This window comes from Scyliorhinus torazame, chromosome 1, assembly GCF_047496885.1.
Source record: "Scyliorhinus torazame isolate Kashiwa2021f chromosome 1, sScyTor2.1, whole genome shotgun sequence".
In the NCBI taxonomy this organism is placed as follows: Eukaryota; Metazoa; Chordata; class Chondrichthyes; order Carcharhiniformes; family Scyliorhinidae; genus Scyliorhinus; species Scyliorhinus torazame.
This window is the reverse complement of record NC_092707.1, coordinates 354,554,548-354,580,579: the sequence shown is the minus strand read 5'-3', so window position 1 is coordinate 354,580,579 and position 26,032 is coordinate 354,554,548. Positions and strand designations below refer to the sequence as shown.

General features: G+C 62.9%; 1 protein-coding gene across 5 annotated transcripts in view; it reads left to right on the top strand.

The window, feature by feature from the left end:
- Window positions 1-26,032, top strand: part of thada (THADA armadillo repeat containing) — an 820,576-nt gene that overhangs the window by 98,907 nt on the left and 695,637 nt on the right. For all 5 annotated transcript variants that reach the window (XM_072510451.1, XM_072510443.1, XM_072510470.1 and 2 more), the window contains 2 exons: window positions 5,647-5,782; window positions 7,385-7,521. In XM_072510451.1, coding sequence (XP_072366552.1) covers window positions 5,647-5,782; window positions 7,385-7,521 — 273 coding nt within the window. The remainder of the gene's footprint in view (window positions 1-5,646; window positions 5,783-7,384; window positions 7,522-26,032) is intronic.

The following is a 26,032-nucleotide window of genomic DNA, read 5'->3' as shown; positions in this document are numbered from 1 at the left end:
GGGAGGAAATTTGGGAAGGTGCTGCTAAGTAACTGTTGGAGGGAAGGTAAGTTGGTTAGAGGGGTGTATATGGTGGTGGTTCGGTGAGGAGCGAGGGGGGTGCAGTGAGAAAGGAGCTTCACCTGATCTTCTGTCACCATGAAATATGGAAAGCTTGGCTGAAACTAACATGAATACATTGTTCTGATCCTAGACCTGACTCATAAGTTTTTGGTACGATCCAGTTAAGAACTAATAATTTTGTTTAAAATAGACACAGGTTGTCATTCACGACACTTACTGAGAGAATAAGGCCACAAAATTCTACAGGTTTTGACAAACCAAAATAAGCTTGATTATACAAGGCCAGAAAGATAAAACCGTTTCCAATACCTGCCTTGTATTCGAACATTTAGGGTTATTCTGACGTACATCTTAATTAACAGGCAAATTGTGGTATGGGGGGTGGGGCGGGCGGTGGTATGATATCGCAATGGAACTGACAGCATCAGGATAGCTGGATGCTGGCTTGAAACCTGCCCCTCATAAGCACCTTTATCAATTGCTGTGACGGGAATCTCAGAATTGGATCCCACCTCATGTGGCACAGTCCCTTGTCGGGGTGGGGAAATGCAGCCCTTTGAACACAGGAAATAGGAGCATGAGTAGACCATGTGGCCTGTCCAGCCTGCTCCGCCATTCATTTTGATCATGGTTTATCTTGGTTTTCAATTCCACTTCTCTGCCCTGTCTCCACAAGCACTGCTTGATGGCCACTCCTAATGATACTGTCATGGAGAGATGCGTCTGCAACAGATTGGTGAGATATATAAGTTTTTGGCAGTCAGTTAGTGAAGTAGCAAACCAGATGCCAATCTTTTACCTAATAGTCAATGTATTTACAGAATGTAAATCCTCCAAATCGGCGGTTTACTGGGGCTATTTTGGAGGAGGAGAAGGCGCCGCGTGAAGGTATCAAGGCAAAGTGGGAGGAAGAGTTGGGAGTGGGTATGGAGGAGGGGTTCTGGTGTGAGGTGCTCTGGAGGGTGAACGCCTCCACCTCGTGTGCGAGGTTGGGGCTGATACAGCTGAAGGTGGTGGAGAGCGCACCTTACAAGGGCAAGGATGAGCCGGCTCTTTGAGGGGGTAGAAGATGTGTGTGAATGTTGTGGGGGAGGCCCCGCAAGCCACGTTCATATGTTTTGGTCCTGTCCAAAGCTGGAGGATTACTGGAAGGAGGTGTTTAGGGTAATCTTTAAAGTGAAACTAGACCCGGGCCCTTGGGAGGCCATATTTGGGGTGTCGGACCAGCCGGGGTTGGAAACGGGCACGGAGGCAGCTGTAGCCTTCACCTCGTTGATCGCCCGAAGGCGGATCCTGTTGGGTGGAGATCAACCTCTCCACCCTGTGCCCTGGTGCGGCGGGGGGACCTGCTGGAATTCCTAACGCTTGAAAAGGTCAAATTTGAACTGAGGGGAAGGTTTGGTTTGATTTATTATTGTCACATAAGACCATAAGACATAGGAGCGGAAGTAAGGCCATTCGGCCCATCGAGTCCACTCCACCATTCAATCATGGCTGATTTCAACTCCATTTACCCGCTCTCTCTCCATAGCCCTTAATTCCTCGAGAAATCAAGAATTTATCAACTTCTGTCTTAAAGACACTCAACGTCCTCTGTGGCAATGAATTTCACAGACCCACCACTCTGGCTGAAGACATTTCTCCTCATCTTTGTTCTAAAGTGACTCCCTTTTTATTCTAAGTATTAGTATATTAGTATAGTATACAGTGAAAAGTATTGTTTCTTGCATGCTGTACAACTATGCATACCGTACATAGTGAAGGAAGGGGAAACTGCAGAATATAATGTTACAGTTTTAGCAAGGTGTAGAGTAAAGATCAACTTAATACGAGGTAGGTCCATTCAAAAGTCTGATGGCAGCAGGGAAGAAACTGTTCTTGAGTCGGTTGGTACGTGACCTCAAACTTTGGTATCTTTTTCCTAACGGAAGAAGGTGGAAGACATTATGTCTGGGGTGCGTGGGGTCCTTAATTATGCTGGCTGCTTTTCTGAGGCAGCGGGAATTATAGATAGAGTCAATGGGTGAGAGGCTGGTTTGCGTGATGGACTGGGCTACATTCCCGACCTTTTGCAGTTTCCTGCGGTCTTGGGCAGAGCAGGCTCCATACCAAGCTGTGATACAACCAGAAAGAATGCTTTCTGTGGTGCATCTGTAGAAGTTGGTGAGGGTCAGAGCTGACGTGCCAAATTTCCTTGGTCTTCTGAGAAAGTAGAGTCGTTGGTGGGCTTTCTTAACTATAGTGTCGGCATGGGGGGGGGACCAGGACAGGTTGTTGGTGATCTGTACACTTAAAAAGCTCTCGACCCTTTCTACTTTGTTCCCATTGATGTAGACAGGGGCATGTTCTCCACTACGTTTCCTGAAGTCGTAGCTGATCCGCGCAAGACCTGAGTGCTCGTCCGGGTACCCCATCCGGGCCAGTGGCTTTCTGAGGGTTGACTTTCGAGAAGGCTGCTCTGACGGTTGCAGTGGTGATCTCAGATACAAGTTCATCCACAGCTTCTGGGGTGGAAGGCTCGCTCTCGCTGACCTCTTGCTCAAAGTGTGCATAGAATGCGTTGAGCTCATCAGGGAGAGGTACATTGGAGCCGGCGATTTTACATGCCTGCATCTTGTAGTCCATTATGTCTTGCAGCCCTTGCCATAGACGGCGGGGGTCCGTGTGACTAGCCTGGGACTCGAGCTTGGTCCGGTACTGTCTTTTGGCATCTTTGATGGATTTCTTTAGATCATTGGATGGAGGGATTCTACAATTCATGGGCGTTATTCATTATGCACTTTCGAGAATTGAATCACATCGAACATTAGGTGGGTTGGGGGCTGGGAGGGTTGAGGGGAGGGGGACTGTATGTGTTAATGGTGACTGGGTGATTCCTGATTCCCTTTTGTCATTTGTTTATGTTAACATGCAGGCCAATGTCGGGGATTGTTGGGAATGGGATCATTGTTATTGATATGGGGATTGACATTACATTCGTTACTGATTATTGTTTATTGTTGGGTGTAAATTTGGGAGAAAATGTGAAAAAGGAGAACAAAAAAAATGTTTTAAAAAAGAATGTAAATCCTCAAATCAACAACCAATGTTCCAGAATACAGATACTTAATCAATGTTCTCCACCTGTATACTCTTAATCTTAATACAATTAGTATTCCATTAACGGATTCCTCTCTTTATAACATAAACAATATTTTGAAACAAATTGTAGAAGAATGATTTTCCACATTCTATGTCCCTCTTCAAGGACCTCCAGTAGTTCCTTTGCACAAACATTTATTTTTTGTGAAGCAATCTGACAATTGATTACTTGCATTAACCTATTTTCAGTTCCATTTCTTTCAAACAAGTCTTTTCCACTAGCAGGGTCAATCTTTAACCTTTATTCAGTTACACTTTTTATCAAGTGCATATTATCCACATAATGATATCTATATAACATGCAGTGGAAAAATTATTGTCAAAATGCACTGCTTATATGGGATTTTCCCTAAACTGTTTAACAAAATCTATATCGCTTGCGACAGGAGATACAAAAGTCTGAGAACACGCAAACAGATTCAAAAACAGCTTCTTCCCCGCTGTTACCAGACTCCTCAACGATCCTCTTATGGACTGATCTGATCTTTTCACACACCTTCTCTATCAAGTAGTACTAAAGCCGATGCCTGTATCTATGTATTTACATTGTGTATTTTATGTTTGCCTTATTATTTATTTTATTTTCATGTACGGAATGATATGTCTGAGTTGCAAGAAAAACAATACTTTTCATTGTACCTCGGTACACGTAACAATAAACAAATCTAATGCAATCCACTCGCTTCGGCAAGAGCCATTGTTTCTAAGGCTAAAGTACATTTGATCAGACCAAGGGACATTTTCCATCTTCACCCACTATGAATATTATAAAACCAGCTGTACTCCAGTACCCATTTGAAATTTGGTATGGGATGCACCACTAAAAATGACTACGTCCATGTCTTTCCAATCCGAAGGTTGGAAACTTGAGTATGTATTTCTCTCTCTTTAATTTAAAAAAATGTTTTAATTGCCTTTAAAACATCCTTAACTGTAGTGTGTTTCATTACAGTACTTTGTTCCAAAACATTAGAATCTAGTTTTGGTGTGGAGTTTTCACGTTCTCTCCTTGTCTGCGTGGGTTTCCTCTGGGTGCACCAGTTTCCTCCTACAGTCCAAAGATGTGGATTGAGTGAGTGGCAGAGCATGCTGGACAGGCTGAATTGTCTACTTCTGCTCCTAATACCATCATCATTATCCAGCTGATGGGCATCCAGCTCACAAGATAATTTCCTTCTTACTTTACTTTTGTTAGGAAGCAACAATGCCAAGGCCGTAGCTTGTTTTCTCTTTGGTAAGGATGTAACCTGTTTGCATATAATCACTTTATTTTTCCACTAGCCCCCAGAGAGCATTGGTAGGTAATCATACCCGAATAATTTACACTTGGTTTCAGCCATTTTTCACAAAAGTAACATTGATTACAATCTTCTGTCTGAAAAAAAATCTTATTTTTCAATCTTCACCTTTAGGCAACCAGACTCCCCTATCATCTGACAGCCAGATGACAGCCAGGAAACTAGATGCCAATCTTTTACTTAATATTACATTTATTTACAAAAAGCAACATTACAGATATCTGCTTCTCTCTAAGTATCAGGCAGTACCCCAGAAGTGTCCATTTATGGGCATGTTGCAATAAGTCTCTCTTTCTATGTGCTCAAGGTACTTGATCAGTACTCTCCATTTTTTATTCCTAAGCTGAATACAGTTAACATGCTATTTACAAGATAGTAGTAAGTACTGTAGCCCCTTCTGTTGGTTTCCTCAACAGTTGCCAGGCCAGTAACTATGTCCTTCAGAAATCAGCTAGTTTGGTCATTACTGTGCTATTGAGCCACTCTTGGTGATGGACATGGAAATGAGCCCAGCCAGCATACATCCTGTGTACGTTATCTTGGCCAGACTGCTGCACTGTGGCTTATTAGCTCCGATTTCTGTAGTTCAGTTACAGCACAGAAACGCAATTGAAGTTTCCTTTTCATGGAGGCAAGCACTATAAATAGAGTGATGGAAAACAGAACCCAACAGTATGCATTTACTAAATAGTTATTTTAATCTTTTGGGAAAATTAGTTCTCTGTAGATTTTGTGAAATATTGTAAGTTCTAAATCAGAAGCTATTATTGAGGTGAAATTTCGCATGCATTACTGTGGAATGTGACTGCACATTTTTTGGCAGCAGTTAGCTTCTTGTTAATAACTTTGAAAAAATATTTGCAGAATTTTGCTACAGTTAAATGTGCAGTGTGAAAACTTTCAGAAATGTGAGGTTAATTTCATGAAAAGAGATTGCGATAAAACCTAATCCATTGTATCTATGACAACTAAATATATTCTAAGACCGTAATAAATGTCTCAAAAGCCTGTTGCCATAATGGAGAGGAACAGTCAGTGACTTGTATGCTGTACAAAAAGGATCTTGTAGATAAGTATAGAGAATCATTATTGACTCTGTTTATTTTCATTTAATCTGTATTTATTTTTCTTCCTAACTTTTTAGTTATTAAATTCCTGCTGAACTGTCTGTTAGATGAGATCAGACAGGCTGAAAGATCACTGGTGCACATGGCAGCTAGCAACCCCTTATATGGAAGAGTTCATTGCATCATTGGAGCTCTGCAACAACTGTCTCTAAAGTATGTAATCTTATTTATTAACACCAACTGGGTCACAACATTCCATGGCCAGATATGTAGAAAATACCTACATTTGGCCTTGACCTTGGGTAAACTCCCTTTAGAAATGTCAGCATTTACCTCAAGTGCCAGTTAGGCCCATAGGTGGTGCTGTAATTGCATTTATAATTTTGAAACATTTATCATGCAATTTTGGCTCCAAATCCAGCACATTTAACTGTCCCCTCTCACTAAAGTCAGCACTCACTTTAACAAATCATTCCATGACTATTCCATTGATCTTCTCTTCTTCTCTCATTGATAAAATTGTATCTTCAGATAATAAATCATGAAATAGAAGAGAATCATACAATCCCTGCAGTGCAAAAGGAGGCCATTCGGCCCATCGGTCTGCACCGACCCTCCAAGAAGCACCCTAACCCAGTAACCTCACTTAACCGTTGGAGACAAAATGGTAAATTAGCGTGGCCAATCCACCAACCCTGCACATCTTTGGACGGCGAGAGGAAACCGGAGCAGCCGGAGGAAACCCACGCAGTCACTGGGAGAAAGTGCAATCTCCACATAGACAGTGACCCGTGGTCGGAATTGAATCCCAAACCCTGGCGCTGTGAAGCAGCAGTGCTAACCACTGTGCCACCGACCTGCTCCAATGCGAATGAATAAATTGTTTGCAAAATATAATCTATGTTGCATGGTTTAAAACAGCCTAAAACAACTACTCAACACCCTAAGACATCTACTCTTATGCTGAAAAAATACATCAGCTTGGTTTTGTCAACTTCATAATTAGATGCATTCTTGTTTGTCAATTTCTTGTATCCGTAAAACTGGGAACTTCTGAGCAATTATCAGGATATGCCTTTTCCCAGCAGTTGGTCTTTATGGATTTTAAAGGGACAGCTCTATCTTTACAACTATATTCTGTTTTACATGGTACATTGCTTCTGTTGTATAAAACCACAAAGTCCAATTTGCAATGGAAAATGCCACACACGAGCCACCAGTAATGTACAGAAATGCCTACCATTCATAGAATCCATGCTTTGATTTATAATTGAATTTTATATGTTGCACAGAGCTGAATGTAATACAGGTTGAAAATCCCTTATCTGAAATGCTTGGGACCGAAGGTGTATTGGATTTCAGAATTTCTAGGAATTCGGAATATACTGCGCATGTACAGCATGCGTTGGGAACTGCGTGGGAACTCGCATGTGTGGAACTTTGGGAGCTATGCATGTGTTGCACCGCGTTGGGAACTATGTATGTGCAGAATGTTGGGAACTGGGCATGTGCGACGCGCATTGGGAACTGCGTTTTGCCTGGGAGCCTTGTGGATTTCCCACTCGTGACATCAGGTCGGCACTTGAAAAAAGTGCGGATTTTGGAATTTTTTGATTTTCAGAATTTCGGATAAGGGATGCTCAACCTGTATTTCAATTTACCAATATGTCAAACGACACTTGGATAAAAGAGAGCTGATCATTGGATGACTGATGGCTAAAATAAACTTCCTTGTTAATATGATTTAATGATAGCCAGATTGTTTACACAGCCGATGTTACTGTTCATATTAACACTGGTTTTAATGTCTTTTAGGTCAGTATCAAATATAGCAGAGTGGAAGGAGACTGTAGCAGGGCTGATTTTAATGGCCTTCCATCTATCTGCAGTTGTATCTCCTATTTGTCAAAGTTCCTCACCAGAAGGACTAATTCCAATGGATACAGACCTCGGTAAGGCCTTGCATTCAAAGTACGCAAGATATCAGAGCAGAACATAACACGAATGATGTCACCAGGGTTGAAGTTTGAGTTGAGACCAGAACCACGTTTATTTTCCACCCTCCATTATGAGTAATTGTATGTAGGGTTCTGTAGGCTTTGTAAAATTGCTTCTTCACATTTTGCCATCAACACCATTTGAGACCACCAAACAAGAGGACTTCAATCTCTCACTGACTCACACTCGCTCATTCTCTCTCTCTCACTCTCTCTCTCCCATTCAGATTCTCCCTCTCCCTCTCTTTCCCTCCCACGCTCCCCCTCTCTCCCACGCTTTTTCCTGCTTTCTCATTCCTACTCTCCTATTCTCTCCAACTCACTCTCTCTCCCCTAATCTTCCTCTCCCACTCACTTTCTCTTTCCATCTCACTCTCTCTCTCCTGCTCATGCGTTCTGTCTCCGGCTCATGCGCTTCCCTCCGCTCGCGCTCTCTCCCCTCGATCATGCTCGCGCTCTCTCTCCCTCCCTCCATGCCACGCGCTTTCCCTCCACTCGCGTTCTCTCCCTCCACTCGCGCTCTCCCCTCGATCATGCTCTCCCTCCGCTCGCGCTCTCTCCCTCCATGTCACGCGCTTTCCCTCCACTCTCGTTCTCTCCCTCCATCTCGCGCTCTCTCACTCCATCTCACGCTCTTCCTCTCCATCTCGTGTACTCACTCTCCTCACACGATTTCTCGCCAGCTCGCGCGCTCTCTCCAGCTCGCGCTCTCTCTCCAGCTCGCGCTCTCTGTCCAGCTCGTGCTCCCTGTCCAGCTCGTGCTCTCTGTCCAGCTCGCATTCCCTCCAGTTCGTACTCCGCATTCTCTCTGCAGCTCACGCTCTCGCTCTCCCGTGCTCTCTCTCCAGCTCACGGTCACTCGTGCTCTCTCTCCAGGCAATGCTCTCTCTCCAGCTCGCGGTTCCCATGCTGTCCATTCAACTCGCGCTCTCTCACGATTTCTCTTTCCAGCTCGCGCTCTCTCTCTAGCTCGCGCTCTCCCTCCAGCTCGAGCTCTCCCTCCAGCTCGTGCGCTCTCGCTCGCACTCGCTCTTTCGCTCTCACTCCTGCTTGCTCTCATGTACTCTCTCCCGCTCACTCACCAGCTCGCTCTCACGTTCTCTCTCCCGCTCGCTCTCGCGTTCTCTCTCCCGCTCGCTCTCGCGTTCTCTCTCCCGCTCGCTCTCGCGTTCTCTCTCCCGCTCGCTCTCGCGTTCTCTCTCCCGCTCGCTCTCGGGTTCTCTCTCCCGCTCGCTCTCGCGTTCTCTCTCCCGCTCGCTCTCGCGTTCTCTCTCCCGCTCGCTCTCGCGTTCTCTCTCACGCTCGCTCTCGCGTTCTCTCTCCCGCTCGCTCTCGCGTTCTCTCTCCCGCTCGCTCTCGCCCGCTCGCTCTCCCGTTCTCTCTCCAGCTCGTGCTCTATATCCAACTCGTGCTCTCTCTCCAGCTCGTGCTCTCTCTCCAGCTCGTGCTCTCTCTCCAGCTCGTGCTCTTTCTCCAGGTCATGCTCTCTCTTCAGCTCACGCTCTCTCGCCAGCTCGCACACTCTTCAGCCCGCGCTCTCTCCAGCACGTGCCCTCTCACCAGCCTGCGCTGTCTCTCCAGCCCGCACCCGCTCTCCAGCCTGCACGCTCTCTCCGGCCCGCGCTCGCTCTCCAGCTCGCACACCCTCTCCAGCTCGCGTACCCTCTCCAGCACACGCTCCCTCTCTAGCTCGCGCTCCCTCTCCAGCCCACGCTCCCTCTCCAGCCCGCGCCCTCTCTCCAGCCCGCGCGCTCTCTCCAGCCCGCGCGCTCTCTCCAGCCCGCGCGCTCTCTCCAGCCCACGCGCTCTCTCCAGCCCGCGCTCTCTCTCCAGCCCGCGGTCTCTCCAGCCCACGCTCTCTCTCCAGCCCGCGCTCTCTCTCCAGCCCGCGCTCTCTCTCCAGCCCGCGCTCTCTCTCCAGCCCGCGTTCTCTCTCCAGTCCGCGCTCCCTCTCCAGCCCTCGCTCCCTCTCCAGCCCTCGCTCCCTCTCCAGCCCTCGCTCCCTCTCCAGCCCGTGCTCCCGCTCCCCCCGCGCTCTCTCTCCAGCCCTCGCGCTCTCTCCAGCCCTCGCGCTCTCTCCAGCCCTCGCGCTCTCCAGCCCGCGCGCTCTCTCCAGCCCGCGCGCTCTCTCCAGCCCGCGCTCCCTATCCAGCCCGCGCTCCCTATCCAGCCCACGCTCCCTATCCAGCCCGCGCTCCCTATCCAGCCCGCGCTCCCTATCCAGCCCGCGCTCCCTATCCAGCCCGCGCTCCCTATCCAGCCCGCGTTCCCTATCCAGCCCGCGTTCCCTATCCAGCCCGCGTTCCCTCTCCAGCCCGCGCAACCTCTCCAGCCCGCGCAACCTCTCCAGCCCGCGCAATCTCTCCAGCCCGCGCAACCTCTCCAGCCCGCGCTCCCTCTCCAGCCCGCGCTCTCTCCAGCCCCTGCTCGGTCTCTCCAGCCCCTGCTCGCTCTCTCCAGCCCCTGCTCGCTCTCTCCAGCCCCTGCTCGCTCTCTCCAGCCCCTGCTCGCTCTCTCCAGCCCCTGCTCGCTCTCTCCAGCCCCTGCTCGCTCTCTCCAGCCCCTGCTCGCTCTCTCCAGCCCCTGCTCGCTCTCTCCAGCCCCTGCTCGCTCTCTCCAGCCCCTGCTCGCTCTCTCCAGCCCCTGCTCGCTCTCCCCAGCCCCTGCTCGCTCTCTCCAGCCCCTGCTCGCTCTCTCCAGCCCCTGCTCGCTCTCTCCAGCCCCTGCTCGCTCTCTCCAGCCCCTGCTCGCTCTCTCCAGCCCTTGCTCGCTCTCTCCAGCCCCTGCTCGCTCTCTCCAGCCCCTGCTCGCTCTCTCCAGCCCCTGCTCGCTCTCTCCAGCCCCTGCTCGCTCTCTCCAGCCCCTGCTCGCTCTCTCCAGCCCCTGCTCGCTCTCTCCAGCCCCTGCTCGCTCTCTCCAGCCCCTGCTCGCTCTCTCCAGCCCCTGCTCGCTCTCTCCAGCCCCTGCTCGCTCTCTCCAGCCCCTGCTCGCTCTCTCCAGCCCCTGCTCGCTCTCTCCAGCCCCTGCTCGCTCTCTCCAGCCCCTGCTCGCTCTCTCCAGCCCCTGCTCGCTCTCTCCAGCCCCTGCTCGCTCTCTCTAGCCCCTGCTCGCTCTCTCCAGCTCGCGCTCCCTCTTCAGCTCACGCTCCCTCTCCAGCCCGTGCTCCCTCTCCAGACCGTGCTCCCTCTCCAGCCCGTGCTCCCTCTCCAGCCCGTGCTCCCTCTCCAGCCCGTGCTCCCTCTCCAGCCCGTGCTCCCTCTCCAGCCCGTGCTCCCTCTCCAGCCCGTGCTCCCTCTCCAGCCCGTGCTCCCTCTCCAGCCCGTGCTCCCTCTCCAGCCCGCGCTGCCTCTCCAGCCCGCGCTGCCTCTCCAGCTCGCGCTCCCTCTCCAGCTCGCGTTCTCTCTCCAGCTCGCGTTCTCTCTCCCGCTCGCTCTCGCGTTCTCTCGCCCGCTCGCTCTCCCGTTCTCTCGCCCGCTCGCTCTCCCGTTCTCTCTCCAGCTCGTGCTCTCTATCCAACTCGTGCTCTCTCTCCAGCTCGTGCTCTCTCTCCAGCTCGTGCTCTCTCTCCAGCTCGTGCTCTTTCTCCAGGTCATGCTCTCTCTTCAGCTCACGCTCTCTCGCCAGCTCGTACACACTTCAGCCCGCGCTCTCTCCAGCACGTGCGCTCTCACCAGCCTGCGCTGTCTCTCCAGCCCGCACTCGCTCTCCAGCCCGCACGCTCTCTCCAGCCCGCGCTCGCTCTCCAGCTCGCACACCCTCTCCAGCACACGCTCCCTCTCTAGCTCGCGCTCCCTCTCCAGCCCACGCTCCCTCTCCAGCCCGCGCTCCCTCTCCAGCCCGCGCGCTCTCTCCAGCCCGCGCGCTCTCTCCAGCCCACGCGCTCTCTCCAGCCCGCGCGCTCGCTCCAGCCCGCGCGCTCGCTCCAGCCCGCGCGCTCTCTCCAGCCCGCGCGCTCTCTCCAGCCGACGCGCTGTCTCCAGCCCGCGCTCTCTCTCCAGCCCGCGGTCTCTCTCCAGCCCGCGGTCTCTCACCAGCCCGCGCTCTCTCCAGCCCGCGCTCTCTCTCCAGCCCGCGCTCTCTCTCCAGCACGCGTTCTCTCTCCAGTCCGCGCTCCCTCTCCAGCCCTCACTCCCTCTCCAGCCCTCGCTCCCTATCCAGCCCGCGCTCCCTATCCAGCCCGCGCTCCCTATCCAGCCCGCGCTCCCTATCCAGCCCGCGCTCCCTATCCAGCCCGCGTTCCCTCTCCAGCCCGCGTTCCCTCTCCAGCCCGCGTTCCCTCTCCAGCCCGCGCAACCTCTCCAGCCCGCGCAACCTCTCCAGCCCGCGCTCCCTCTCCAGCCCGCGCTCCCTCTCCAGCCCGCGCTCTCTCTCCAGCCCTAGCCCTCTCCAGCCTGCGCTCCCTCTCCAGCAGGTGCTCTCTCTCCAGCCCTAGCCCTCTCCATCCCGCGCTCCCTCTCCAGCCCGCGCTCCCTCTCCAGCCCGCGCTCCCTCTCCAGCCCGCGCACCCTCTCCAGCCCGCGCTCCCTCTCCAGCCCGCGCTCCCTCACCAGCCCGCGCTCCCTCACCAGCCCGCACTCACTCTCCAGCCCGCGCTCACTCTCCAGCCCGCGCTCCCACTCCAGCCCGCGCTCACTCTCCAGCCCGCGCTCACTCTCCAGCCCGCGCTCACTCTCCAGCCCGCGCTCACTCTCCAGCCCGCGCTCACTCTCCAGCCCGCGCTCCCTCTCCAGCCCGCGCTCCCTCTCCAGCCCGCGCTCCCTCTCCAGCCCCCGCTCCTTCGCCAGCCCGCGCTCCCTCTCCAGCCCGCGCTCCTTCTCCAGCCCGCGCTCCTTCTCCAGCCCGCGCTCCTTCTCCAGCCCGCGCTCACTCTCCAGCCCGCGCTCCCTCTCCAGCCCGCGCTCCCTCTCCAGCCCGCGCTCCCTCTCCAGCCCCCGCTCCTTCGCCAGCCCGCGCTCCCTCTCCAGCCCGCGCTCCTTCTCCAGCCCGCGCTCCTTCTCCAGCCCGCGCTCCTCCAGCCCGCGCTCCTTCTCCAGCCCGCGCTCCTTCTCCAGCCCGCGCTCCCTCTCCAGCCCGCGCTCCCTCTCCAGCCCGCGCGCTCTCTCCAGCCCGCGCGCTCTCTCCAGCCCGCGCGCTCTCTCCAGCCCGCGCGCTCTCTCCAGCCCGCGCTCTCTCTCCAGCCCGCGGTCTCTCTCCAGCCCGCGCTCTCTCTCCAGCCCGCGCTCTCTCTCCAGCCCGCGCTCTCTCTCCAGCACGCGTTCTCTCTACAGTCCGCGCTCCCTCTCCAGCCCTCGCTCCCTCTCCAGCCCGTGCTCCCGCTCCCCCCGCGCTCTCTCTCCGGCCCTCGCGCTCTCTCCAGCCCTCGCGCTCTCCAGCCCGCGCGCTCTCTCCAGCCCGCGCTCCCTATCCAGCCCGCGCTCCCTATCCAGCCCGCGCTCCCTATCCAGCCCGCGCTCCCTATCCAGCCCGCGCTCCCTATCCAGCCCGCGCTCCCTATCCAGCCCGCGCTCCCTATCCAGCCCGCGCTCCCTATCCAGCCCGCGCTCCCTCTCCAGCCCGCGTTCCCTCTCCAGCCCGCGTTCCCTCTCCAGCCCGCGTTCCCTCTCCAGCCCGCGCAACCTCTCCAGCCCGCGCAACCTCTCCAGCCCGCGCTCCCTCTCCAGCCCGCGCTCTCTCTCCAGCCCTAGCCCTCTCCAGCCTGCGCTCCCTCTCCAGCCCTCGCGCTCTCTCCAGCAGGTGCTCTCTCTCCAGCCCTAGCCCTCTCCATCCCGCGCTCCCTCTCCAGCCCGCGCTCCCTCTCCAGCCCGCGCTCCCTCTCCAGCCCGCGCTCCCTCTCCAGCCCACGCACCCTCTCCAGCCCGCGCTCCCTCGTCAGCCCGCGCTCACTCTCCAGCCCGCGCTCACTCTCCAGCCCGCGCTCACTCTCCAGCCCGCGCTCACTCTCCAGCCCGCGCTCCCTCTCCAGCCCGCGCTCCCTCTCCAGCCCGCGCTCCCTCTCCAGCCCGCGCTCCCTCTCCAGCCCGCGCTCCCTCTCCAGCCCGCGCTCCCTCTCCAGCCCGCGCTCCTTCTCCAGCCCGCGCTCCTTCTCCAGCCCGCGCTCCTTCTCCAGCCCGCGCTCCCTCTCCAGCCCGTGCTCCCGCTCCCCCCGCGCTCTCTCTCCAGCCCTCGCGCTCTCTCCAGCCCTCGCGCTCTCTCCAGCCCTCGCGCTCTCCAGCCCGCGCGCTCTCTCCAGCCCGCGCGCTCTCTCCAGCCCGCGCTCCCTATCCAGCCCGTGCTCCCTATCCAGCCCACGCTCCCTATCCAGCCCGCGCTCCCTATCCAGCCCGCGCTCCCTATCCAGCCCGCGCTCCCTATCCAGCCCGCGCTCCCTATCCAGCCCGCGTTCCCTATCCAGCCCGCGTTCCCTATCCAGCCCGCGTTCCCTCTCCAGCCCGCGCAACCTCTCCAGCCCGCGCAACCTCTCCAGCCCGCGCAATCTCTCCAGCCCGCGCAACCTCTCCAGCCCGCGCTCCCTCTCCAGCCCGCGCTCTCTCCAGCCCCTGCTCGGTCTCTCCAGCCCCTGCTCGCTCTCTCCAGCCCCTGCTCGCTCTCTCCAGCCCCTGCTCGCTCTCTCCAGCCCCTGCTCGCTCTCTCCAGCCCCTGCTCGCTCTCTCCAGCCCCTGCTCGCTCTCTCCAGCCCCTGCTCGCTCTCTCCAGCCCCTGCTCGCTCTCTCCAGCCCCTGCTCGCTCTCTCCAGCCCCTGCTCGCTCTCTCCAGCCCCTGCTCGCTCTCTCCAGCCCCTGCTCGCTCTCTCCAGCCCCTGCTCGCTCTCCCCAGCCCCTGCTCGCTCTCTCCAGCCCCTGCTCGCTCTCTCCAGCCCCTGCTCGCTCTCTCCAGCCCCTGCTCGCTCTCTCCAGCCCCTGCTCGCTCTCTCCAGCCCTTGCTCGCTCTCTCCAGCCCCTGCTCGCTCTCTCCAGCCCCTGCTCGCTCTCTCCAGCCCCTGCTCGCTCTCTCCAGCCCCTGCTCGCTCTCTCCAGCCCCTGCTCGCTCTCTCCAGCCCCTGCTCGCTCTCTCCAGCCCCTGCTCGCTCTCTCCAGCCCCTGCTCGCTCTCTCCAGCCCCTGCTCGCTCTCTCCAGCCCCTGCTCGCTCTCTCCAGCCCCTGCTCGCTCTCTCCAGCCCCTGCTCGCTCTCTCCAGCCCCTGCTCGCTCTCTCCAGCCCCTGCTCGCTCTCTCCAGCCCCTGCTCGCTCTCTCCAGCCCCTGCTCGCTCTCTCTAGCCCCTGCTCGCTCTCTCCAGCTCGCGCTCCCTCTTCAGCTCACGCTCCCTCTCCAGCCCGTGCTCCCTCTCCAGACCGTGCTCCCTCTCCAGCCCGTGCTCCCTCTCCAGCCCGTGCTCCCTCTCCAGCCCGTGCTCCCTCTCCAGCCCGTGCTCCCTCTCCAGCCCGTGCTCCCTCTCCAGCCCGTGCTCCCTATCCAGCCCGTGCTCCCTCTCCAGCCCGTGCTCCCTCTCCAGCCCGCGCTGCCTCTCCAGCCCGCGCTGCCTCTCCAGCTCGCGCTCCCTCTCCAGCTCGCGTTCTCTCTCCAGCTCGCGTTCTCTCTCCCGCTCGCTCTCGCGTTCTCTCGCCCGCTCGCTCTCCCGTTCTCTCGCCCGCTCGCTCTCCCGTTCTCTCTCCAGCTCGTGCTCTCTATCCAACTCGTGCTCTCTCTCCAGCTCGTGCTCTCTCTCCAGCTCGTGCTCTCTCTCCAGCTCGTGCTCTTTCTCCAGGTCATGCTCTCTCTTCAGCTCACGCTCTCTCGCCAGCTCGTACACACTTCAGCCCGCGCTCTCTCCAGCACGTGCGCTCTCACCAGCCTGCGCTGTCTCTCCAGCCCGCACTCGCTCTCCAGCCCGCACGCTCTCTCCAGCCCGCGCTCGCTCTCCAGCTCGCACACCCTCTCCAGCACACGCTCCCTCTCTAGCTCGCGCTCCCTCTCCAGCCCACGCTCCCTCTCCAGCCCGCGCTCCCTCTCCAGCCCGCGCGCTCTCTCCAGCCCGCGCGCGCTCTCCAGCCCACGCGCTCTCTCCAGCCCGCGCGCTCGCTCCAGCCCGCGCGCTCGCTCCAGCCCGCGCGCTCTCTCCAGCCCGCGCGCTCTCTCCAGCCGACGCGCTGTCTCCAGCCCGCGCTCTCTCTCCAGCCCGCGGTCTCTCTCCAGCCCGCGGTCTCTCACCAGCCCGCGCTCTCTCCAGCCCGCGCTCTCTCTCCAGCCCGCGCTCTCTCTCCAGCACGCGTTCTCTCTCCAGTCCGCGCTCCCTCTCCAGCCCTCACTCCCTCTCCAGCCCTCGCTCCCTATCCAGCCCGCGCTCCCTATCCAGCCCGCGCTCCCTATCCAGCCCGCGCTCCCTATCCAGCCCGCGCTCCCTATCCAGCCCGCGCTCCCTATCCAGCCCGCGTTCCCTCTCCAGCCCGCGTTCCCTCTCCAGCCCGCGTTCCCTCTCCAGCCCGCGCAACCTCTCCAGCCCGCGCAACCTCTCCAGCCCGCGCTCCCTCTCCAGCCCGCGCTCCCTCTCCAGCCCGCGCTCTCTCTCCAGCCCTAGCCCTCTCCAGCCTGCGCTCCCTCTCCAGCAGGTGCTCTCTCTCCAGCCCTAGCCCTCTCCATCCCGCGCTCCCTCTCCAGCCCGCGCTCCCTCTCCAGCCCGCGCTCCCTCTCCAGCCCGCGCACCCTCTCCAGCCCGCGCTCCCTCTCCAGCCCGCGCTCCCTCACCAGCCCGCGCTCCCTCACCAGCCCGCGCTCCCTCTCCAGCCCGCGCTCACTCTCCAGCCCGCGCTCCCACTCCAGCCCGCGCTCACTCTCCAGCCCGCGCTCACTCTCCAGCCCGCGCTCACTCTCCAGCCCGCGCTCACTCTCCAGCCCGCGCTCACTCTCCAGCCCGCGCTCCCTCTCCAGCCCGCGCTCCCTCTCCAGCCCGCGCTCCCTCTCCAGCCCCCGCTCCTTCGCCAGCCCGCGCTCCCTCTCCAGCCCGCGCTCCTTCTCCAGCCCGCGCTCCTTCTCCAGCCCGCGCTCCTTCTCCAGCCCGCGCTCACTCTCCAGCCCGCGCTCCCTCTCCAGCCCGCGCTCCCTCTCCAGCCCGCGCTCCCTCTCCAGCCCCCGCTCCTTCGCCAGCCCGCGCTCCCTCTCCAGCCCGCGCTCCTTCTCCAGCCCGCGCTCCTTCTCCAGCCCGCGCTCCTCCAGCCCGCGCTCCTTCTCCAGCCCGCGCTCCTTCTCCAGCCCGCGCTCCCTCTCCAGCCCGCGCTCCCTCTCCAGCCCGCGCGCTCTCTCCAGCCCGCGCGCTCTCTCCAGCCCGCGCGCTCTCTCCAGCCCGCGCGCTCTCTCCAGCCCGCGCTCTCTCTCCAGCCCGCGGTCTCTCTCCAGCCCGCGCTCTCTCTCCAGCCCGCGCTCTCTCTCTAGCCCGCGCTCTCTCTCCAGCACGCGTTCTCTCTACAGTCCGCGCTCCCTCTCCAGCCCTCGCTCCCTCTCCAGCCCGTGCTCCCGCTCCCCCCGCGCTCTCTCTCCGGCCCTCGCGCTCTCTCCAGCCCTCGCGCTCTCCAGCCCGCGCGCTCTCTCCAGCCCGCGCTCCCTATCCAGCCCGCGCTCCCTATCCAGCCCGCGCTCCCTATCCAGCCCGCGCTCCCTATCCAGCCCGCGCTCCCTATCCAGCCCGCGCTCCCTATCCAGCCCGCGTTCCCTCTCCAGCCCGCGTTCCCTCTCCAGCCCGCGTTCCCTCTCCAGCCCGCGCAACCTCTCCAGCCCGCGCAACCTCTCCAGCCCGCGCTCCCTCTCCAGCCCGCGCTCTCTCTCCAGCCCTAGCCCTCTCCAGCCTGCGCTCCCTCTCCAGCCCTCGCGCTCTCTCCAGCAGGTGCTCTCTCTCCAGCCCTAGCCCTCTCCATCCCGCGCTCCCTCTCCAGCCCGCGCTCCCTCTCCAGCCCGCGCTCCCTCTCCAGCCCGCGCTCCCTCTCCAGCCCACGCACCCTCTCCAGCCCGCGCTCCCTCGTCAGCCCGCGCTCCCTCACCAGCCCGCGCTCACTCTCCAGGCGGCGCTCACTCTCCAGCCCGCGCTCCCTCTCCAGCCCGCGCTCCCTCTCCAGCCCGCGCTCACTCTCCAGCCCGCGCTCACTCTCCAGCCCGCGCTCCCTCTCCAGCCCGCGCTCCCTCTCCAGCCCGCGCTCCCTCTCCAGCCCGCGCTCCCTCTCCAGCCCGCGCTCCCTCTCCAGCCCGCGCTCCCTCTCCAGCCCGCGCTCCTTCTCCAGCCCGCGCTCCTTCTCCAGCCCGCGCTCCTTCTCCAGCCCGCGCTCCTTCTCCAGCCCGCGCTCCTTCTCCAGCCCGCGCTCCTTCTCCAGCCCGCGCTCCTTCTCCAGCCCGCGCTCCTTCTCCAGCCCGCGCTCCTTCTCCAGCCCGCGCTCCTTCTCCAGCCCGCGCTCCCTCTCCAGCCCGCGCTCCCTCTCCAGCCCGCGCTCTCTCTCCAGCCCTAGCCCTCTCCAGCCTGCGCTCCCTCTCCAGCCCTCGCGCTCTCTCCAGCCGGTGCTCTCTCTCCAGCCCTAGCCCTCTCCAGCCTGCGCTGCCTCTCCAGCCCGCGCTCCCTCTCCAGCCCGCGCTCCCTCTCCAACCCGCGCACCCTCTCCAGCCCACGCTCCCTCTCCAGGCCGCGCTCTCTCTCCAGCCCTAGCCCTCTCCAGCCTGCGCTCCCTCTCCAGCCCTCGCGCCCTATCCAGCCTGCGCTGCCTCTCCAGCCCGCGCTCCCTCTCCAGCCCGCGCTCCCTCTCCAGCCCGCGCTCCCTCTCCAGCCCGCGCTCCCTCTCCAGCCCGCGCTCCCTCTCCAGCCCGCGCTCCCTCTCCAGCCCGCGCTCCCTCTCCAACCCGCGCACCCTCTCCAGCCCGCGCTCCCTCTCCAGCCCGCGCTCCCTCTCCAGCCCGCGCTCCCTCTCCAGCCCGCGCTCCCTCTCCAGCCCGCGCTCCCTCTCCAGCCCGCGCTCCCTCTCCAGCCCGCGCTCCCTCTCCAGCCCGCGCTCCCTATCCAGCCCGCGCTCCCTATCCAGCCCGCGCTCCCTCTCCAGCCCGCGCTCCCTCTCCAGCCCGCGCTCCCTCTCCAGCCCGCGCTCCCTCTCCAGCCCGCGCTCCCTCTTCAGCCCGCGCTCCCTCTCCAGCCCGCGCTCCCTCTCCAGCCCGCGCTCCCTCTCCAGCCCGCGCTCCCTCTCCAGCCCGCGCTCCCTCTCCAGCCCGCGCTCCCTCTCCAGCCCGCGCTCCCTCTCCAGCCCGCGCTCACTCTCCAGCCCGCGCTCACTCTCCAGCCCGCGCTCACTCTCCAGCCCGCGCTCACTCTCCAGCCCGCGCTCACTCTCCAGCCCGCGCTCACTCTCCAGCCCGCGCTCCCTCTCCAGCCCGCGCTCCTTCGCCAGCCCGCGCTCCCTCTCCAGCCCGCGCTCCTTCTCCAGCCCGCGCTCCTTCTCCAGCCCGCGCTACTTCTCCAGCCCGCGCTCCTTCTCCAGCCCGCGCTCCTTCTCCAGCCCGCGCTCCCTCTCCAGCCCGCGCTCCCTCTCCAGCCCGCGCTCACTCTCCAGCCCGCGCTCACTCTCCAGCCCGCGCTCACTCTCCAGCCCGCGCTCACTCTCCAGCCCGCGCTCACTCTCCAGCCCGCGCTCACTCTCCAGCCCGCGCTCCCTCTCCAGCCCGCGCTCCTTCGCCAGCCCGCGCTCCCTCTCCAGCCCGCGCTCCCTCTCCAGCCCGCGCTCCCTCTCCAGCCCGCGCTCCCTCTCCAGCCCGCGCTCTCTCTCCAGCCCTAGCCCTCTCCAGCCTGCGCTCCCTCTCCAGCCCTCGCGCTCTCTCCAGCCGGTGCTCTCTCTCCAGCCCTAGCCCTCTCCAGCCTGCGCTGCCTCTCCAGCCCGCGCTCCCTCTCCAGCCTGCGCTCCCTCTCCAGCCCGCGCTCCCTCTCCAGCCCGCGCTCCCTCTCCAGCCCGCGCTCCCTCTCCAGTCCGCGCTCACTCTCCAGCCCGCGCTCACTCTCCAGCCCGCGCTCCCTCTCCAGCCCGCGCTCCCTCTCCAGCCCGCGCTCCCTCTCCAGCCCGCGCTCCCTCTCCAGCCCGCGCTCCCTCTCCAGCCCGCGCTCCCTCTCCAGCCCGCGCTCCCTCTCCAGCCCGCGCTCCCTCTCCAGCCCGCGCTCCCTATCCAGCCCGCGCTCCCTATCCAGCCCGCGCTCCCTCTCCAGCCCGCGTTCCCTCTTCAGCCGGCGCTCCCTCTCCAGCCCGCGCTCCCTCTCCAGCCCCCGCTCCTTCGCCAGCCCGCGCTCCCTCTCCAGCCCGCGCTCCCTCTCCAGCCCGCGCTCCTTCTCCAGCCCGCGCTCCTTCTCCAGCCCGCGCTCCTTCTCCAGCCCGCGCTCCTTCTCCAGCCCGCGCTCCTTCTCCAGCCCGCGCTCCTTCTCCAGCCCGCGCTCCTTCTCCAGCCCGCGCTCCCTCTCCAGCCCGCGCTCCCTCTCCAGCCCGCGCCCCCTCTCCAGCCCGCGCCCCGCTCCAACCCGCGCCCCCTCTCCAGCCCGCGCCCTCTCTCCAGCCCGCGCCCTCTCTCCAGCCCGCGCCCTCTCTCCAGCCCGCGCTCTCTCTCCAGCCCGCGCTCTCTCTCCAGCCCGCGCGCTCTCTCCAGCCCGCGCTCTCTCTCCAGCCCGCGCTCTCTCTCCAGCCCGCGCTCTCTCTCCAGCCCGCGCTCTCTCTCCAGACCGCGCTCTCTCTCCAGCCCGCGCTCCTCCAGCCCGCGCTCCTTCTCCAGCCCGCGCTCCTTCTCCAGCCCGCGCTCCTTCTCCACCCCCACGCTCCTTCTCCAGCCCGCGCTCCCTCTCCAGCCCGCGCTCCCTCTCCAGCCCGCGCTCCCTCTCCAGCCCGCGCTCCCTCTCCAGCCCGCGCTCCCTCTCCAGCCCGCGCTCCCTCTCCAGCCCGCGCTCCCTCTCCAGCCCGCGCTCCCTCTCCAGCCCGCGCTCCCTCTCCAGCCCGCTCTCCCTCTCCAGCCCGCGGTCTCTCTCCAGCCCGCGCTCTCTCTCCAGCCCGCGCTCTCTCTCCAGCCCGCGCTCTCTCTCCAGCACGCGTTCTCTCTACAGTCCGCGCTCCCTCTCCAGCCCTCGCTCCCTCTCCAGCCCGTGCTCCCGCTCCCCCCGCGCTCTCTCTCCGGCCCTCGCGCTCTCTCCAGCCCTCGCGCTCTCCAGCCCGCGCGCTCTCTCCAGCCCGCGCTCCCTATCCAGCCCGCGCTCCCTATCCAGCCCGCGCTCCCTATCCAGCCCGCGCTCCCTATCCAGCCCGCGCTCCCTATCCAGCCCGCGCTCCCTATCCAGCCCGCGCTCCCTATCCAGCCCGCGCTCCCTATCCAGCCCGCGTTCCCTCTCCAGCCCGCGTTCCCTCTCCAGCCCGCGCAACCTCTCCAGCCCGCGCAACCTCTCCAGCCCGCGCTCCCTCTCCAGCCCGCGCTCTCTCTCCAGCCCTCGCGCTCTCTCCAGCAGGTGCTCTCTCTCCAGCCCTAGCCCTCTCCATCCCGCGCTCCCTCTCCAGCCCGCGCTCCCTCTCCAGCCCGCGCTCCCTCTCCAGCCCGCGCTCCCTCTCCAGCCCACGCACCCTCTCCAGCCCGCGCTCCCTCGTCAGCCCGCGCTCCCTCACCAGCCCGCGCTCACTCTCCAGGCGGCGCTCACTCTCCAGCCCGCGCTCCCTCTCCAGCCCGCGCTCCCTCTCCAGCCCGCGCTCACTCTCCAGCCCGCGCTCACTCTCCAGCCCGCGCTCACTCTCCAGCCCGCGCTCCCTCTCCAGCCCGCGCTCCCTCTCCAGCCCGCGCTCCCTCTCCAGCCCGCGCTCCCTCTCCAGCCCGCGCTCCCTCTCCAGCCCGCGCTCCCTCTCCAGCCCGCGCTCCTTCTCCAGCCCGCGCTCCTTCTCCAGCCCGCGCTCCTTCTCCAGCCCGCGCTCCCTCTCCAGCCCGTGCTCCCGCTCCCCCCGCGCTCTCTCTCCAGCCCTCGCGCTCTCTCCAGCCCTCGCGCTCTCTCCAGCCCTCGCGCTCTCCAGCCCGCGCGCTCTCTCCAGCCCGCGCGCTCTCTCCAGCCCGCGCTCCCTATTCAGCCCGCGCTCCCTATCCAGCCCACGCTCCCTATCCAGCCCGCGCTCCCTATCCAGCCCGCGCTCCCTATCCAGCCCACGCTCCCTATCCAGCCCGCGCTCCCTATCCAGCCCGCGCTCCCTATCCAGCCCGCGTTCCCTATCCAGCCCGCGTTCCCTATCCAGCCCGCGTTCCCTCTCCAGCCCGCGCAACCTCTCCAGCCCGCGCAACCTCTCCAGCCCGCGCAATCTCTCCAGCCCGCGCAACCTCTCCAGCCCGCGCTCCCTCTCCAGCCCGCGCTCTCTCCAGCCCCTGCTCGGTCTCTCCAGCCCCTGCTCGCTCTCTCCAGCCCCTGCTCGCTCTCTCCAGCCCCTGCTCGCTCTCTCCAGCCCCTGCTCGCTCTCTCCAGCCCCTGCTCGCTCTCTCCAGCCCCTGCTCGCTCTCTCCAGCCCCTGCTCGCTCTCTCCAGCCCCTGCTCGCTCTCTCCAGCCCCTGCTCGCTCTCTCCAGCCCCTGCTCGCTCTCCCCAGCCCCTGCTCGCTCTCTCCAGCCCCTGCTCGCTCTCTCCAGCCCCTGCTCGCTCTCTCCAGCCCCTGCTCGCTCTCTCCAGCCCCTGCTCGCTCTCTCCAGCCCTTGCTCGCTCTCTCCAGCCCCTGCTCGCTCTCTCCAGCCCCTGCTCGCTCTCTCCAGCCCCTGCTCGCTCTCTCCAGCCCCTGCTCGCTCTCTCCAGCCCCTGCTCGCTCTCTCCAGCCCCTGCTCGCTCTCTCCAGCCCCTGCTCGCTCTCTCCAGCCCCTGCTCGCTCTCTCCAGCCCCTGCTCGCTCTCTCCAGCCCCTGCTCGCTCTCTCCAGCCCCTGCTCGCTCTCTCCAGCCCCTGCTCGCTCTCTCCAGCCCCTGCTCGCTCTCTCCAGCCCCTGCTCGCTCTCTCCAGCCCCTGCTCGCTCTCTCTAGCCCCTGCTCGCTCTCTCCAGCTCGCGCTCCCTCTTCAGCTCACGCTCCCTCTCCAGCCCGTGCTCCCTCTCCAGACCGTGCTCCCTCTCCAGCCCGTGCTCCCTCTCCAGCCCGTGCTCCCTCTCCAGCCCGTGCTCCCTCTCCAGCCCGTGCTCCCTCTCCAGCCCGTGCTCCCTCTCCAGCCCGTGCTCCCTCTCCAGCCCGTGCTCCCTCTCCAGCCCGCGCTGCCTCTCCAGCCCGCGCTGCCTCTCCAGCTCGCGCTCCCTCTCCAGCTCGCGTTCTCTCTCCAGCTCGCGTTCTCTCTCCCGCTCGCTCTCGCGTTCTCTCGCCCGCTCGCTCTCCCGTTCTCTCGCCCGCTCGCTCTCCCGTTCTCTCTCCAGCTCGTGCTCTCTATCCAACTCGTGCTCTCTCTCCAGCTCGTGCTCTCTCTCCAGCTCGTGCTCTCTCTCCAGCTCGTGCTCTTTCTCCAGGTCATGCTCTCTCTTCAGCTCACGCTCTCTCGCCAGCTCGTACACACTTCAGCCCGCGCTCTCTCCAGCACGTGCGCTCTCACCAGCCTGCGCTGTCTCTCCAGCCCGCACTCGCTCTCCAGCCCGCACGCTCTCTCCAGCCCGCGCTCGCTCTCCAGCCCGCGCTCCCTCTCCAGCCCGCGCTCCTTCGCCAGCCCGCGCTCCCTCTCCAGCCCGCGCTCCTTCTCCAGCCCGCGCTCCTTCTCCAGCCCGCGCTACTTCTCCAGCCCGCGCTCCTTCTCCAGCCCGCGCTCCTTCTCCAGCCCGCGCTCCTTCTCCAGCCCGCGCTCCTTCTCCAGACCGCGCTCCCTCTCCAGCCCGCGCTCCCTCTCCAGCCCGCGCTCCCTCTCCAGCCCGCGCTCCCTCTCCAGCCCGCGCTCCCTCTCCAGCCCGCGCTCCCTCTCCAGCCCGCGCTCCCTCTCCAGCCCGCGCTCCCTCTCCAGCCCGCGCTCTCTCTCCAGCCCTAGCCCTCTCCAGCCTGCGCTCCCTCTCCAGCCCTCGCGCTCTCTCCAGCCGGTGCTCTCTCTCCAGCCCTAGCCCTCTCCAGCCCGCGCTGCCTCTCCAGCCCGCGCTCCCTCTCCAGCCCGCGCTCCCTCTCCAGCCCGCGCTCCCTCTCCAGCCCGCGCTCCCTCTCCAGCCCGCGCTCCCTCTCCAGTCCGCGCTCACTCTCCAGCCCGCGCTCACTCTCCAGCCCGCGCTCCCTCTCCAGCCCGCGCTCCCTCTCCAGCCCGCGCTCCCTCTCCAGCCCGCGCTCCCTCTCCAGCCCGCGCTCCCTCTCCAGCCCGCGCTCCCTCTCCAGCCCGCGCTCCCTCTCCAGCCCGCGCTCCCTATCCAGCCCGCGCTCCCTATCCAGCCCGCGCTCCCTCTCCAGCCCGCGTTCCCTCTTCAGCCGGCGCTCCCTCTCCAGCCCGCGCTCCATCTCCAGCCCCCGCTCCTTCGCCAGCCCGCGCTCCCTCTCCAGCCCGCGCTCCCTCTCCAGCCCGCGCTCCTTCTCCAGCCCGCGCTCCTTCTCCAGCCCGCGCTCCTTCTCCAGCCCGCGCTCCTTCTCCAGCCCGCGCTCCTTCTCCAGCCCGCGCTCCCTCTCCAGCCCGCGCTCCCTCTCCAGCCCGCGCTCCCTCTCCAGCCCGCGCCCCCTCTCCAGCCCGCGCCCCTCTCCAACCCGCGCCCCCTCTCCAGCCCGCGCCCTCTCTCCAGCCCGCGCCCTCTCTCCAGCCCGCGCCCTCTCTCCAGCCCGCGCTCTCTCTCCAGCCCGCGCTCCCTCTCCAGCCCGCGCTCCCTCTCCAGCCCGCGCTCCCTCTCCAGCCCCCGCTCCTTCGCCAGCCCGCGCTCTCTCTCCAGCCCGCGCTCTCTCTCCAGACCGCGCTCTCTCTCCAGCCCGCGCTCCTCCAGCCCGCGCTCCTTCTCCAGCCCGCGCTCCTTCTCCAGCCCGCGCTCCCTCTCCAGCCCGCGCTCCCTCTCCAGCCCGCGCGCTCTCTCCAGCCCGCGCGCTCTCTCCAGCCCGCGCGCTCTCTCCAGCCCGCGCGCTCTCTCCAGCCCGCGCTCTCTCTCCAGCCCGCGGTCTCTCTCCAGCCCGCGCTCTCTCTCCAGCCCGCGCTCTCTCTCCAGCCCGCGCTCTCTCTCCAGCCCGCGCTCTCTCTCCAGCACGCGTTCTCTCTACAGTCCGCGCTCCCTCTCCAGCCCTCGCTCCCTCTCCAGCCCGTGCTCCCGCTCCCCCCGCGCTCTCTCTCCGGCCCTCGCGCTCTCTCCAGCCCTCGCGCTCTCCAGCCCGCGCGCTCTCTCCAGCCCGCGCTCCCTATCCAGCCCGCGCTCCCTATCCAGCCCGCGCTCCCTATCCAGCCCGCGCTCCCTATCCAGCCCGCGCTCCCTATCCAGCCCGCGCTCCCTATCCAGCCCGCGTTCCCTCTCCAGCCCGCGTTCCCTCTCCAGCCCGCGTTCCCTCTCCAGCCCGCGCAACCTCTCCAGCCCGCGCAACCTCTCCAGCCCGCGCTCCCTCTCCAGCCCGCGCTCTCTCTCCAGCCCTAGCCCTCTCCAGCCTGCGCTCCCTCTCCAGCCCTCGCGCTCTCTCCAGCAGGTGCTCTCTCTCCAGCCCTAGCCCTCTCCATCCCGCGCTCCCTCTCCAGCCCGCGCTCCCTCTCCAGCCCGCGCTCCCTCTCCAGCCCGCGCTCCCTCTCCAGCCCACGCACCCTCTCCAGCCCGCGCTCCCTCGTCAGCCCGCGCTCCCTCACCAGCCCGCGCTCACTCTCCAGGCGGCGCTCACTCTCCAGCCCGCGCTCCCTCTCCAGCCCGCGCTCCCTCTCCAGCCCGCGCTCCCTCTCCAGCCCGCGCTCACTCTCCAGCCCGCGCTCACTCTCCAGCCCGCGCTCACTCTCCAGCCCGCGCTCCCTCTCCAGCCCGCGCTCCCTCTCCAGCCCGCGCTCCCTCTCCAGCCCGCGCTCCCTCTCCAGCCCGCGCTCCCTCTCCAGCCCGCGCTCCCTCTCCAGCCCGCGCTCCTTCTCCAGCCCGCGCTCCTTCTCCAGCCCGCGCTCCTTCTCCAGCCCGCGCTCCTTCTCCAGCCCGCGCTCCTTCTCCAGCCCGCGCTCCTTCTCCAGCCCGCGCTCCTTCTCCAGCCCGCGCTCCTTCTCCAGCCCGCGCTCCTTCTCCAGCCCGCGCTCCCTCTCCAGCCCGCGCTCCCTCTCCAGCCCGCGCTCTCTCTCCAGCCCTAGCCCTCTCCAGCCTGCGCTCCCTCTCCAGCCCTCGCGCTCTCTCCAGCCGGTGCTCTCTCTCCAGCCCTAGCCCTCTCCAGCCTGCGCTGCCTCTCCAGCCCGCGCTCCCTCTCCAGCCCGCGCTCCCTCTCCAACCCGCGCACCCTCTCCAGCCCACGCTCCCTCTCCAGGCCGCGCTCTCTCTCCAGCCCTAGCCCTCTCCAGCCTGCGCTCCCTCTCCAGCCCTCACGCCCTATCCAGCCTGCGCTGCCTCTCCA